General features: G+C 44.1%; 1 protein-coding gene across 4 annotated transcripts in view; it reads right to left on the reverse strand.

Moving 5' to 3' along the window:
• FRMPD4 (FERM and PDZ domain containing 4) overlaps nucleotides 1-15,272 on the reverse strand; it is a 600,685-nt gene that overhangs the window by 7,126 nt on the left and 578,287 nt on the right. For all 4 annotated transcript variants that reach the window (XM_056131357.1, XM_056131356.1, XM_056131358.1 and 1 more), the window contains exons 10-14: nucleotides 13,005-13,141; nucleotides 9,550-9,676; nucleotides 6,695-6,784; nucleotides 5,948-6,130; nucleotides 4,064-4,202 (exon numbers count right to left, since the gene is read on the reverse strand). In XM_056131357.1, coding sequence (XP_055987332.1) covers nucleotides 4,064-4,202; nucleotides 5,948-6,130; nucleotides 6,695-6,784; nucleotides 9,550-9,676; nucleotides 13,005-13,141 — 676 coding nt within the window. The remainder of the gene's footprint in view (nucleotides 1-4,063; nucleotides 4,203-5,947; nucleotides 6,131-6,694; nucleotides 6,785-9,549; nucleotides 9,677-13,004; nucleotides 13,142-15,272) is intronic.

The raw sequence follows: 15,272 nt of genomic DNA on the forward strand, positions 1-15,272 counted from the left end.
GATGGTGTGGACGTTGCCAGGGTAAATGTCAATGAACATGCCTGTATGAGGCCAAGCATTCACCAGTAATGTAGGTCTCTGCTGTTCCTAAGCCTAATAATACTTCAACTGACTTCAACTTTTATGAGAATCATGAGAACTTCTGAAGATCTGTTTGATGTTCATCATGAGTTAAAATGGCAAACCCTAATTTCAAAACTGTTGTTTTATTTGTTCTTCAAGAGCCTTTCAACAGGGAATTCAGCTGTGGAATTCTGATGTGCTCTGATATTTAACAAGACAGGGCACTGGGGCATTCTGTCAATATTTCTCTGTAGATTGCAGAGGCAACATTTGGAGGAAATTTTAGGGCCAAATATTCTCCTCGGTTTCCTCAAATTGCCCCCTGGCTTAAGTGTGAACAGTACTCACATCAGGCTATAAGACATTTCGGAAAATTCAAGTTTTCAGCAGAACATTTTTTGTTCCCTATAATTTTGTACCAAATTATATAATGTTTTTAATGCTGAACAATGGTTTTAATCATTTTAATAAACACACATATTTTCATGAATAGTAAGTAATGGCATGATTGTGAAGACAAATAAGTAATGGCATCACTGTGAAGACACTGAGCTATGCACCAGCCATATTTGCATGTTTACATTATAATACATACACTTTGGAGGGGTGATGGTTCATTATTGCTCTACTAATACCAACTTAGATTATGACCGTGTGTGTGTGTGTGGGGGGGGGGGGGAGTGTTGTTGTTGATGGGAAGGAGAGTAATTCAGCAAAGCTGTGATACAGATCTAGGTTTAATTCAGGGATCAGCAAACTTTTTCTATAAAAGGAAAACCAGATAGTACATATTTCACGTTCTCTGGGTCAAGTGCCCAGTCAAGCAACTACTGAATTGTGATGTTGCAGACATACCTATAGATGAAACACAGATGGATATAATATGTTGAATGGCAACCCACCCCAAAGAAAGATATTTCTATTCTGTGAATGGGATCTTGTTTGGAAGAATGAGTCTTTGTAGGTGAAACTAAGGACTGGGATAAATCATCCTGAATTATTATGGATCCTAAATCCAAATGCTAGTGTCCTTATAAAAGAAAAGCTGAAAGATGTTTGGGCCACAGAGAGGGCGAAAGCCAGTTCCATAGTTATTCAGCAAAGAATGCTGACAGTCAGTAGAAGTGAAAAGAGGCAAGGTAAAACTTGCCCACTGGGTCTTTCAAGGGAGCATAGTTCTATCAGCACTAAGATTTGAGGCTTCTGTCCCCACAAACTATGAGATAACAAATTTCTTCTATGTTTTATCTCCAAGTTTGTGATAATTTGCTATGCCAGCCCTAGGCATATAATGTCTATGGCTGAGTTTCAATAAAGCTTTATTTATAGAAATAAGTTTTAGCCCCAAGGCCACCCAAGAGAACTGATGCCATCAGCAGGCTTTAAAAACAAGTTAATAGATATATGATCCTCCTAAGACCCAAGGCTGAGAGACGCATAAATATGCAGATTCAGGAATTGGATGCACTTAAAGGTTAATTTTTCGGACAGAGAAGAAGAAATGGGGGCCTACTGCTCAGATCCTGACTGAGTCTTTGATCACATTGAGGCAAGAAGAAAATTCACATTCAATCTTGATTTCTTTCCAGAAGAGAAAGGTATGCACTTGGTTTCTAGACAGATTTTAGAGGCATGGAAGAAAGTGGATTGGGATTTAGGAGATATATATATATATATGTATATATATATATACACACACATATATACATATATGGGCTGGAGTGATAGCACAGCGGTAGGGCGTTTGCCTTGCATGCAGCATATATATATATATATATATATATATATATATATATATATATATGCCTAGTCTTCCACAGAGTGGGAGAATAGAATGGAATAAGGATAGACTGACCTAAATAAACTTCACTCTATTAAGTCTCAGGAGATATTTTCACAGTTTCTGAAGAGAACAGACTTTCCAACATTGCTGTGGGCTAAACCTCTTGTGGTGCTTAGTGTGGATCAAACAGTTGTTCTCTGGAGTATGCCATCTCTGTTTACTCTGCTCCCCACCCCCCACCCCCAGTTGCTCCACTACACTCCTCTCCCCCTGCCCCTTTTCAGAACAGAGTGAAATACTTGGAACACAAGCCTCACTCTACAGAGAACTGGGAGAGATTACCGAAGGTTGAAGAACCACTCTTCCCTGCCAGTAACAGCAATTCTCAGAACTAAAGATTTTACTTCTAGAAATTTCTAATATATATCGCACCATGAGTCACTGTGAGTGGAATATAACTGCAACCCTAATTACTGTTATCATTTTTAGATGGATGGGCTCAGGATTTCTTCACCAAATAAAATGGTATTTCTGTACAAGATTTTACAATCAGAAAAGATATTTTTTTTTGGTTTGTGAACCAGACACATGTGTGCTCAGGGTTTACTGTGATGTGTGCTCAGGAATCACACTCAGTGGACCATGTGCAGTGCTCAGGATGGAACCAGAGTCAGCCACATGCAGGGAAAGTACCTTAAATCCTGTACTATCTCTTAGGCCCCAGGAAAACAATTATTTTCAAGGTAAACTTTAGGATTTGAAAATTAAAAGCTCAGCACCATTTTTATAATGTGAAAAGACAACTATATTTATGTATTGCTGTGAGGAGCTTCAAAAGTCAGCATTAAAATGCTTCAGATCTCCTATTGCAAAGCCCAAAAACATATAGTCATAAAAGTTTTAATCACCAAGTCCAGCACAAAAGGACTTATTATTGTCCTTTTGTTCCTCCCCTATATTTGTAATCATTTGTGTCTTCTCAGGCATTTTTTTGTCTTATGTTTATCTTTCTCTCCTTTCTGTCTCTGTCTCTCTTTCTCTCTCTCTTTCCCTGTTTTTGGCCATACCCAGTGATGTTCAGGAGGGTTTATTTCAGTCTCTTAGGGATCACTCTTGATGGGGCTTGGGGGACCGTATGGGGTACTGGGGATTGAACCCAGGTCGCCCGTGTGGAAGGCACATGCCTTACCCACTGTACTATTGCTCTGCCCCCACTACTATCTTTATTTTTTTGTGTGGTGCTGGGGCTGGACACTGGGTCTCGCACATGCATTGTGAATTCTCTACTGGTCCCCTGTAAAGTTTCAAAGCCAAAGGGGTTTCCTTCCATTCTTTTTCCTTCCCCTCTTCTCTCCCAGAAAGAGTGATGAAAAGAATTTGTTCCCACTTCTTTCAAAAGGAACCTTTAAGTACGGAGCTCCTGATTCAATTGTTTTTCATGGGCCAGTAGCTCTGAACTGAGAATAGTGTTGGTCCATCAGCCACCTTTAGTAAGTGTCCATTGTAATAGAGAAAAATGTTCAAGCAATGAAAGAAATAAAGTTCTAAAGCAAACGAAAACTAATTACCTATGACATGATCAATTCACCACTTCCAGTCCCCTTGATCTTCACTGTGAAGCTATTTTGTCCTGTCAAGGGACTGAAGTGAATAACATCTTGTCTTTGCCATCACAACACTCCAATCACAGAGCAAGATGGCTACTGGGTTCTGGTCATGTTCAAGGTCAAAGTAAGTGCTAGGTCATAATCAAGTCATCATGCTACTTAGAGCTTCTGGAGTCCTGGAAGCAAGTTTCACTGAAGGAGGAGGTGCCTAGGCAGCTGGTCTCAGGCATCCCTGGGAGAGAGCAAGCTCTCAAGCCCTGGGCCCACAACTTCCAGCTAGGGGCATTCCATTGTTAGCTGTCTGTGTCCTGACTTCCTTCCGGTAAGAGGGAGGCAGGAATATGCCAGCCATAAACACTGATGCTTACTCCATCCACAACGAAATAAAGCCACTGCCTTTGAAGCAAGAAATCTGGCATTTCTAAGAGATATGAAACATATGAAGAAAGAAATCATTTTAATTAAATGTAGATCCTATCTGAAGTATTAGATAATTTATCTAATTAGATCTCTTTCGTGGTTACAATTTTAACTTTTCTTGAAACCTCATGATTGTTGCCAGGTGGGGTGGAGAGGAGATCAGTGTTTCAGGAGTTCAGGAGGAAAATACCTGTTTCCTGGGTCCCTGTGTTTTTCTTGTTTGCCATGTTAAATATCGACCTTCTGGAATCCACAAGTAGTCTGTAGTATCCAGCAGTTAGGCAGGCCAGGTTCATGGCATCTGAAGATTCCATCAAAAGAGTGATGGGCTGCACAAAAGAGAATGAACCAGTGGTTAAAGCTTTCCCTTCTTAACAGCACCCTTCAAATGACAAGGAATTTTTTGTGTGCTAAAGGAACACAAACAAGAAGGTTTGGAGCAACTGCTTCATCAGGGAAATACAACTGGTGTGGGAAGAAAAAAATTGATGCTTAATGGAGAGCCTTGCTGAAAGACATTGAGGACACATTCATATGAAAGCCTAGTCAGTCTGAGTATTTTCCAAGCTGTATTAGAATGGAAAAAAACCCTCAACATCAGTTACAAACCTCTAGCTAAGGAGCTTCCATATGTGTACCTACAATCTAAACCATCACAGGAAGATGACGTTTTGTTGTGGTGAACATGAATGTTGAGGAGAAGTAAACATGGGGTGGAAGTGACTTTTAAGAGGGACTGAAAAATTGTAAAGAGACTGAAAAAAAACTGAGAAAAGGCCTTGTTTTCTGGGAATGAGGAGGCTACCATGCATATATTAGGACATGGGTCTTGGGCTTATGTGGGAGGAAGCATTCCATTTAGACTTTATTTCAGCTGGTACAATTGTACCATTTCAGTTGGTACAATCTAACTTCCCATTCAAAGTCCCTGCACTTCAGCTTCCACTGCCTTTCCCTAAGCTTCCACTGAGGCTGCCCTCTAGTTTTTTGACTGAGGCAGGGAACCCTCAGTATGGCCTTGTCATCCATTTCTGTTTGGTGCAGTTCACTCCTATGTGGTAACTGCATCCAACTCATACTTCCTTCTGTGCTAAGAAGGGACTATTGTTCTCAGTATTTTTATTCATGGACCAGGTGATTGATTCCAAGTCTAGTGTACTCTCTTTTGGCCATGAAACTAAGAAGAGTCACGTGGCCTGAGCCCATGATGGCTCATTGGCTGTGGCCAGCCAGAGCTCACATGATCCCTTCTGCAATCCTCTCATCCTGCTACAGAATACACTGGGCGAAGCTTTCTGTTCTGCTTTCCCACATTCTCCTAGACTCTGAACCCGCTTTTCCCACAGCCCCTTAGCCTACTCCCAGAGCCTCTCTCCTGGCTGATGCTGTTCCTTTGTGGAGTCACTGTCTTCTTTTTGTCCAGGTCCTCCATCCCACCATCACAGAAACATGACTTATGTGAACAATCTAATTAAAGAAGAAAGTCAAGGAGGTCTAGCTCATCTCCTGTCAACTAGTGTTTCAGGTGTAAAGTATGCTGTATCTGGAAATCTCACATTATTTAAAATGGAATGGCCAAGGCATGCATAGGGGGGAATCAGCCAGTACCAAGTACCATAACATAAAACCACAAAATGATCAAAGATTGAAAGCACAAACTTTTTTCAGCATTTCTAAAAGAATAAACACATGAGACCCAATTGGGGAATTCTAAAGAATTGGTGTGTGTGTGTCCCTTATTCTTATATATGAGATACACATTCTAGAAAGTTTGTGGGGAAAAATCTCCCCACCTTTTAATTGATATATTCTGCAGCCTGAAGGGACCAGAGAAAGAACCAGCTTGCTTGCTCATGGAGACAAAGAAACTGTGCCCAGAGATGCATGACCACTTGTCTCCTAATTATGTGTTATTTAGTGTGGATGGAGTCCTGGGGTCCGGGTTAGATGTGGTGCAAACCCCAGTGTACCACGGATACTCTGCATATGGGCAACTTTTGCTTTCTTTGAGAACCTCAGCCGTTCTATCTGAAATGAGCTGCTCCAACCGACGCTATGCCTCCAAAAGACTTACCTTGACATCAAGCACGTGGAGCTCCACTCTCACCAAGCTCTCCTCTTCAGTAAACATCTCAATCCTGTTGACATGGCTAAAGTCAGCTAACAGAGCCACGAGGTTGGTTTTTGTGTTGATGACATGACTTATGCCATATCGGGGCCCGACCAGGAGAGTCACTTCTGAGCGCTTTTCTGCCTGCTGAGAAGGAGATGTTGACAAAAGATCAAAACACTGGACCTCGGAAGCACCGTGCCAAGACAGACCGGGGAGTCTGTTTTTATAAGATTACATTTTCTTTAGAAAGTGTTTCTGGGGTTCATTGTCCTAAATCATCCAATTAGAAGAAGCAGATAAATGACTGCCTCAAGGCGCTGATAAATTATGAATAATGAAGAAAGGAAATGTTATCATAGCACGTAGCTTCATAACCAGGAGCAGGGGGTTAGAAAGCAGGGGTTCTTTTTCTTTTTTGATGGGAAAGCAACTTCTGGCCCAACTCTTTAAATGCAGGCCAGCATTAGAGTGCCTCAGTGCTCCGGGTTGTCCAATGTCTCTCTTCTCGGGGCATTCTGCAGTGGCATTATCTCGCACAACATTTCTTCTGATATTTCAGCCTGGGGTGCAGTCAATTAGAAATGAAGGCTGGAAGAGAGACTCAGCTGATTTGCATTTGTCACCAGAGGCAGCCCAACCAAGGCGGCCTATGCAGTGACATCTGGCAGCCTCTATGGCTTCCAAGAAAAAGCAGGATAAAGAAATTACCACTAATGTCGCCTTGAACACACGACCCCCATACAATCGCAGGTCACTGAGGAACTTGAGATAATGGACCTTGGCTTGCAGCGCGGAGAGCTGAGGAGAGAAAGGAAACGTCAGATGTTAACTCCAGTGGGTATGATTCTGTCTCTGCTCGGAGACCAGATACGACAAGGGCAAACGAGGAGGAGGATTTTACTGGTGACAGGTGGGGTGTGACGAGGACTCCTCAGGATCATAATGAAAGTAATTGCAGTGTATTTGACTTCCTGATGAAGTCAGGAAGGACATCAAGATGAAAATCTATTTGGGGAGAAAGTCGGCGTGGAGAGGCTGAGGCAGAGCACTCGCCAAGGGAGAACAGATGATGAAATGTTGCACAGAACATCTGCTCATTGGATTCTCAGAGGCGAGTGGCGCTTTCCGATTGCAATTAGGGACAAAGGTAGGTTGTATCTGAATTCTCCCTGAGCACAGGCCCTCACCTGTACATGGAACTAGTGGGGGCTGGTTTGCATACACACCTGCAATCTATATAAAACCTTTGCAAAGGCTTTACTCCCAGTTCAACTTTCTTCCAGTCTTTGCATGATTTCAGCAAGAATCAGCTTTCTGAGCTCCAATCATTGTGGGAATGTTTATTTGTTTTATTTTTTTTTTGTGGGCCACACACAGGGGTGCTTGGGGCTTACTCCTGGTGGGAGTTGGGGGAAAGTCTGAACTGGCAACACAAATCTATTTTATTTATCCAATCTAAAAACCTGTTGAGTTTCGTGAGTGACTTACAATAAAATTTTATGTAGATAAAAAATTGATCTTGATAATGACTTCACACTGTAGATCCTCACATCATAAAAAATGCATTTGATTTAAAAAGAAGCCCTTGTTTCATGATAAATGTGCAGGGACTATGTGTCTGGGGTAACATTTTCCAACACAGTGTATACCTTCCAGTAGCAATGCCTGGATAGGTCTGTTTTCAATTGCAGATGACTTGCTAATTCGTTTGTTGAAGATACCTAAATGTCCTATCCTTTATGTAATTGTTATTTAGTACTAATCATCCATCCTCCTTCTTCCTAAAACCCAAAGCACTTGGTAAATTGATCTGAAAGCAACCACTCACTCTTGGCTAGGAAAAAATGACCTTTATAGCCAGACAGCAATGTGATAGATCCATCGAATTTAGAACGGTTATCCAAATTATTGCAGAACCAGTGAGCCAGACTTGACACTCCCTCCACCCAGCCCCAAATCAGGCCAATTAGAAGAAATTGGCTTTTGGAAAAACAGAACTGAAATTAAAAAGTGTTTGGGAAGGAACTGGGGAAATAGTTCCAGGGCTGGTGTGAGTGCTTTGCATGCTGGAGGCTTAGAGTTAAATCTTGGCATCACATGGTCCCCAGAGCACAGGCAGGGGTGACAGCAGGCTCTCAGCGGAGCTAGGAGGAGCCCCAGCACCACCTGGCATGATTCAAAAAAAGAGGGAGCATTTGATCAAGACATCCTGTTATAATTCAATAACCTGAATGCTTACAGAAAATGGGCAAAGGTGATTGATAATATGTTGAACCTATTATGTATTTTTAAAAAGCCACGGGGTGAGGAGGAACTATAAACAAGCATGTCTTAGCTGAAAAACAGACTTACAATCAGATACTAAGAGCAAAGGATTACCCCCTTAAACAATGGTTTGGATTGCAGTCATACAGTCTCTATGGTCACCATCACTGCATCTTGTGGGTGCTGTTCAAATTCCCACAATGCTTCTAATTGTACAGTTCCAGGACTTTTTTTTCAGTTCCAGTATTTTGAGGCTCCTTTTCTTTCTGGTTATTTGTTTTTTACAACCTACACAGAAATCTCTAGTCTGGCCAGTACTGTATTTTATTTTATTTATTTTTAGGTCACACTCAGTCATGCTCATGGCTTACTCCTGGCTAAGTGCTCAGGGACTCTCAGTGATACCTGAGGTTGAACCGGGACCTGAGCGATAGTACTGGATTTAAGCTGATTGCCTTACATGCTGCCAAGCCCAGTTGGATCCCTGGCACAGCATATGGTTCAGAGCACACTGCCAGTCGTGATCCTTGAGCACAGTGCCAGGAATAGCCCCCGTGTACCACTGGGTGTGACCCAAGCACTACCACCTCACAAAATAAGTATGTACGATGACTTTTCTCCTTGATAAAAAAGGATTTTTAACGGTAGTAATAGTGGGTGACAGAAATAATGTCATCTTTTGTCCAGAAGTAAGATGAAATTAGATGGTGATCAACCAAGGGTGATAAAGTTGCTTTGGGCACAATTGGTCACGTCTGGAAACATTTTTGTCATGATTGAGAAGGTGGGGGACACTGGCATCTTGTGAGTAGAGAGCAGGGGTGCTGTTCAACTTCCCACAATGCACAGGATGGCTCCCCTCCCCAGCTAAGTACAATCTGGTTCCGGATGTGAAGAGGATGTGGTCCAGGAGAATGGTTTAATATGTGTGGCATCTTCTCTGTATTTAAGGTGGTCTGAATGCAGAGCTCAGTGGGAATGGAAACTTATCTGGCAGTTCTACCCTGTAGTCACAAGGTCTTAGAGTTCATACGAGGTTCTCTTGTGTGTGAAGACACACACACATATACACACACTATATAAAAAGGAGTCTGTCGTATGCAAGACTTAAGTAGGTTCCCATACTTATTTGCCATTAGTCTTAGAAACATGTTAATAATTCTGAAAGGTTATACAGTGTTACTGCTTCTGAAAATATGGTGCTAAGTATTTTATTCACAGGCTAATTTTAAACATTTTAAAAATGCATGCAAGCCTCTCTTTAAAATCCATTTTCTATTAAGATGCAAATGTGATACCTTTTTACCCGGTGGTACCAAGTTTTGATTTGCTTTGACAAGGTGTGAAAGTGCTTTCTTTATGTTCTTCTCTTTCATGCTTTGCAGCACAGCAGAGGGAAGAAATGTCTCTAATCCCCATTCTTTTCTGCAATAAAGAACATATCTTTAATTTCACATTCTTGTGATGATTAGTGATCTAAGACAAAATGGCGCTTTGATGTGTGTTGGAACAAATGAACTCTAGGTAAGGCAAGGAACAGAGACGCGATCCCAGTTAGGGACAGTACTTTTAATGTACATGGGGGACAACATACTATTTGATCATTAATACATATGTTTGTGTTTTAAAACAAATCTTCCTCACTCTCTAGAGAGAATGCAAAGGAGATATTTGGGGTCAATGAACATTGAAGAGATGCCTTATCCAACTCACGTCGGAGTCTCCCTGGATTCATTCACTTACCTACCTGACTTTGTAGTTTTCAACACTGGTTTCTCGCCATCTCTGTTTGCTCCCATCTTTGCCTGTGTTTCCACATGTTGTCCCTTCTCTGGGATGGATTGATGAATGGATACACCCCAAACTATCCTTTCTCCCCATCTCCCCCATCAGTGGCCATTTCTCTAGACACCCACAGTTCTATCACCTCCCCCCACCCTTCACAGATAACTAATGCCTTTTATTAACAATTCCTTTTGGGGAGGTACTGGCGTGAAGTCAGTGTTCATCACCCTTAAGTATGTGGCTGAGTTCACATACTATTAAGTAATGATAGTTAATAGTTCACCCTACGAAGTAATGATAGGTTGAAAAAATGGACAAAGGGGAGCGAGTTAATACAGTGTGGGGGCCATAAGGCTTCCATGGGGGTCCCCAGGATGTTGAAAAGGATGTGCAGGTGAAAACTACATCATTGGGGGGTCCTGACATGGAACTAAGGGGCTGATGATAAGATGGGTGGCATAGTGAGGAAGGAAGAAAGCCATGGTCAGAAAGAAAAAGGTTGGTAAACAGTGACGTAATCCTTGCCAAGAACCCCTTTCCTTAGTAGTGATTATAAAACTACTCCAAGAAGGTTCCAGACTTTGAATTCTAGGAAACATGTCCCAGTGGGTCATGTGTTTCAATCAGTGTCTTTACAATTATGTGAAGACCTGCAGGAAGGCTTTGATTATTTCTGCTCCAGATTCTCTTCAAAGAAGGGTTGGAAGCAGTACTCCCCGCTGTGACCATTTCCAACCTTCTCCACTAGAGAAGATGGTTCTTTTACTTGAAAAAGACATTTTATATGAAATCTCACATGTTGTATTTTTTTCTAATGACATTTTTCTCCCTAAAAAAAAAGTAAAGGTACAGCCCCATCAAAAAATACGATTCTGATGTCCCTGTGCTAATTTTAGTCAGTGTAGTGCCATTTTAAAAATGCAGTTCACGTCTTCCTTAATTTTTATGGGGGTTCCTCCCCAGAAGCGTTTGGTGACTTGGGGACCACTCATGATAACAGACCCAGGTGTCGGCCTGACATATCAGTATGGGTTCAGTCCTGGGCCACTCCACGAGTCCACTAATTATTTCTTTGCACTCATAATCCCCAGAGAAGATATTTCTAATGCTTGTTCCTTCCTCTGTCTCCTCAGCTTGTCTTATCTTTCCTTTGTTCTCCTTCTATTATTTAAAATAACTTTCCCATCTCTGTGTCTTCATAATGAGATCAGAAATCCTCTGATGGATAAGCTTATAATGTATATGTATTAGTACCTTCTATGGTGTGAATGTTAATGCTATATAAAACACTCAAGGAACGTATGTCGGATGAACAAACTCGATTTGCTCGAGCGGGCCCAGTAGGAGCTGGAGCGATAGCACAGCGGGTAGGGCATCTGCCTTGCACGCAGCCAACATGGCCGACCTGAGTTCGATTCCTCCACCCCTCTCGGAGAGCCCGGCAAGCTACCGAGAGTATTCGATATGCCAGACACAGTAACAACAAAGTCTCCAATGGAGACGTTACTGCGCCCGCTCGAGCAAATCGATGATCAACAGGAGGGCCTTTACTTTACTTTATGAACAAACTCATTGATGAGGAAATCATTACAGACTCAGTAAGATTCCTGGTCAAATGAGTTATCTCTGGGACATTCTGATGGGACCTTGTTCAACCTGGTCAAATGTGGTAGACAGTAAGAAATATGGTTTAATTACCTGAAAACGAAAACCAGCCCGCAGGTCACATTCTCCAAATCTGTCCCTAACTACTTCAGAAAAGGGATGGAAGACAGCAGGTGGGAGATGGGGAATTTCTCCCTAAGGTGGCTCAAGCCCCCGGAAAGAAGAAGCTATTCTGCCCCCTGGTGGTGAACTGAGCACTCTGCCCTGAGAACCTTCAGGCCAGGAAGAATTTTTGCAAGTGGCATTTTAGCTAGCTTGTCCACCTCTTTCTTGGAGGTGGGATGTGGAGGGCGTCAGGGTTTTCATGGTGTCATGAAGGCGTGGTTTCAGCCCTGCCACATGCCTTGAAGTAGGAGCATGAGCTGACGGGCTTCAGAAATCATCAGTGGCTGGCTTGAAGCTGTTGAGTATGGGATTCCCGTTACGGGAACTGCCCATTGCAGCTCCACCCACCCACTAAAGACCACACAGAGGGCTTGCTTCAAGAAAGAAGAAGCTTCTCCACCAGAGCTAGCACACGGATGCTGGAAATGGGACTCTGAGCCAGAGAGGGAATTGCCCCAGCAAGCTGCCCCCACCACCGCAAAGCCAAGTCGGCCTGGGCACATCCTCTCTGGCTTGCTCCGTGTTCTTTCCTGCAAACACCAGCCTTCTGGATTGGCACCGAGAACATGCCTCAATACGGCGCATTTTGGTTCTTTAAAGCAGGGTTTCTAACTGGAGAGGGCATATAACTTCTGCAGGCTACCCCCCTCCCCAGAATACTGCAAGGGAGCCACAGGTGAAACACAGCATCAATGGGGCCAGGGCGCAAGGCTAGGGTGCATACTGGTAGGTGGGCGTCGGAGGGGGGGGGGGTCACAGAAAGGAACAAGACCAGAGGTGTGGTCATGGTTGGTGGGGGAAAGGTTGAAAAACGAATCTAAAGGTGGGGCTGGGATCCTGACCCTCCCCCACTAGCTGACACTGTCACTGGACAAGTTCCTTGATCACTCTGCACGTTGCTTTGCGCGTCTGTAAGTTGGAGCTAAAATCCTACTCATGTAAAAGGGAAACTGTGGGATTAGACAGCTCAAGTCTGAACAGTGCCGAGAACAAAGCTTGGCCTGGCACCAAGTTCCTTTAGATTCTAGAACGCGAAAACCTAAAAATGGGTTCTTCCTTTTCTAAAGGTGGATCACGTAAAAAAAAAAAAAGATCCACCCCAAACGAATCGTGATGCTTACAAATGTTATTGCTCCCGGAGAATGAATGCTCCGCCACAAACAAGCTCAGTTTTGGAAACAGACAGATCAGCACTTACTCGATGTACTTGAGGGAGATTTTCTGTGTCTGCTTGGTGGTAACGGTGGCGATGTACATTTGTAAGGCCGCCAGCCGCAGAGCGACGTCGTATTTCAGCTCTGGTCCAAACCGCTCCTGAACGACATCGTTACAACTCTGCGAAGAGACCAGCAGAGGGCGCAGCGCGTCAAAGAACGGGCCGGGGTGGCTTTAGAAGAATGGGGGACGCGAGAGACCCTGAGGGTTTCCACCTTCGCTTCAAAGGGGAGGAAGGATGGATGGAAACACTTCCCCCGAGCTGCCTGGAAGCGTCCAGTCTTTCATTGCAAGCATCAAGACAGATGCATGCCATTGCAAGCATCAAGACAGATGCATGGCACACAGAAATACTTCACATCCACCGACTAGCGAGTCGCTATTTAAACTATCAACGTTTGGTAAGAGGCATTAGGAACATGGGTCAGAAATTTGCCAGCGCCGGGACCGCAACGGAACGCCCGGAGCATGGACAGCAGCGTGTGGCTTCTGGACTTGGGCTGCTGTGTTGGCATCTCGAGCTGGCACGCTATTCCTCCACTTCTCAAAGCTGTGAACTTGGGCCCGTGCTTTGAGAGTCGGTGTCTCAGTTTCTTCTCCTGCAAGCTGGGGGGAGCACTTGCTGCCTTCTCCCAGAGCTGTGGCGAGAATGCAAGAACTGAACAATGAAAAGCCCTCAGTGCTCTACCTGGGGAGGTAGAGGCGCTCATGCGTGTCACCGGCTGTCATCACATCACCGTCTTCCTTGTCATCCAGAACAGCTTTGGGTAGCAGAATAAGGTGACAGCATGCAGCGGCTCTAGCCTTAGGCCAACGGCTGCAGAGTCCTGGCTTTGCCAGTGATTACCTACGGGTGGAACTTGGACCAGTACACCTTAACTCTTGCAGCCTCAACGTGCCCATCTGCTCAATGGGCATATGTCCTCACAGCCTGGAGTGGCATGGGGGTTCCCACAAAGACGCTCAGGAAGGGCTTTACTGCAGGTCCCGGGCACCGCCAGTAAAAGGGGGAGCTATGACCGTTCTCAGCTGATTGCAACAGTGAGTGCAGTACTAGCGCTTGGAGGCTGTAAGTCTTTCTAAGTCTTCCTGCCTCTGTTTGTGCATCTGGAAAATAAAGTCACCTACCTCATAGGCTTGGTGGTATGCGCCAAACTGCAGAGCAGCTGGACTGTGTGATAAAGTCCTCTGAGTGCCAGCCTCTTGCTGGAGGATGGCATTGCCATGCATTCCGGAGGGACGCGGCACAGAAGTCTCCCAGTCTCTGAGGACTTTCTTTGGAGCTAATCTTTAGCTTTAGGAAAAGTTTTTTTTTTCTTTTTGGGTCACACCCAGCAATGCACAGGGGTTAACAACTCCTGGCTCTGGACTCAGGAATTACTCCTAGCTGTGTTCAGGGACCATATGGGATACTGGGAACTGAAACCGTGTTAGTTGCATGCAAGGCAAATGCCCTACCCGCTGTGCTATCGCTCCAGCCCCGGTAACATGCTCTTCGGCCTCTCTCTCTCTCCTGTCTTCTTTGCCTGGTCCCAAGAAGCTTTGGAATGGGAATCTCTATCAGGATGTGTTTGCTGCCTTCTGAGAGATGTGTGTTTTTGGCTCCTGCACACGTGGGTTTCTTAGTGGTAACATGTGCCCTGTGCGGTTTGTGCACTGGGAATCCGCTCCTGGTCTGCACCGCACTGGCCGTGTGACTCAGTCTACCCGCTCACACTGACAGTGAACTCACATGGTCTCCCGATCACCCCGGCAGTGGCTGCCACCTCGCTCCTCCTTACAAGCTCACATCTATTATTTTGTCTGCCAGTGGGCCTGGCCTGAGGTGGGTGAGAGCAACTCCACTGTGCCATTTTGTTTTGCTGGTTGTGGGGTGGCCAGTTAATTTGGACAGCCGGGGCTGTCCATGGTCCAGATGGGGTCATTTTATAGTCTCTTGAGGTCAGAGGAGGAAAGAGCCACACGACAAAGTTCCAGGCCATCAGAGACACTTAAAGAACCAGGGTTTTTTTTTTAAATAAAACATTTTTTATAAGTCAACTTCTGAATTTGGGACTCAGTTTTCTTATCTGAAAAATGGGTCAACAACAGTCAACTCTTGAGGTTGCAGGTATGCCCGTTAGGATGTTTCGGAAAACCAGTTTGCTTTTAAAAGGTGAATTATCAACCATCACTTCTCAGAGCTCTGACTGCACCCTTTCCCACTGCTGCATGGCCTGTATTTAACCAGACCCATGGGACAAGTTTTGGT

This window comes from Sorex fumeus, unplaced genomic scaffold, assembly GCF_029834395.1.
Source record: "Sorex fumeus unplaced genomic scaffold, SorFum_2.1 ptg000086l, whole genome shotgun sequence".
NCBI classification, from domain to species: Eukaryota; Metazoa; Chordata; class Mammalia; order Eulipotyphla; family Soricidae; genus Sorex; species Sorex fumeus.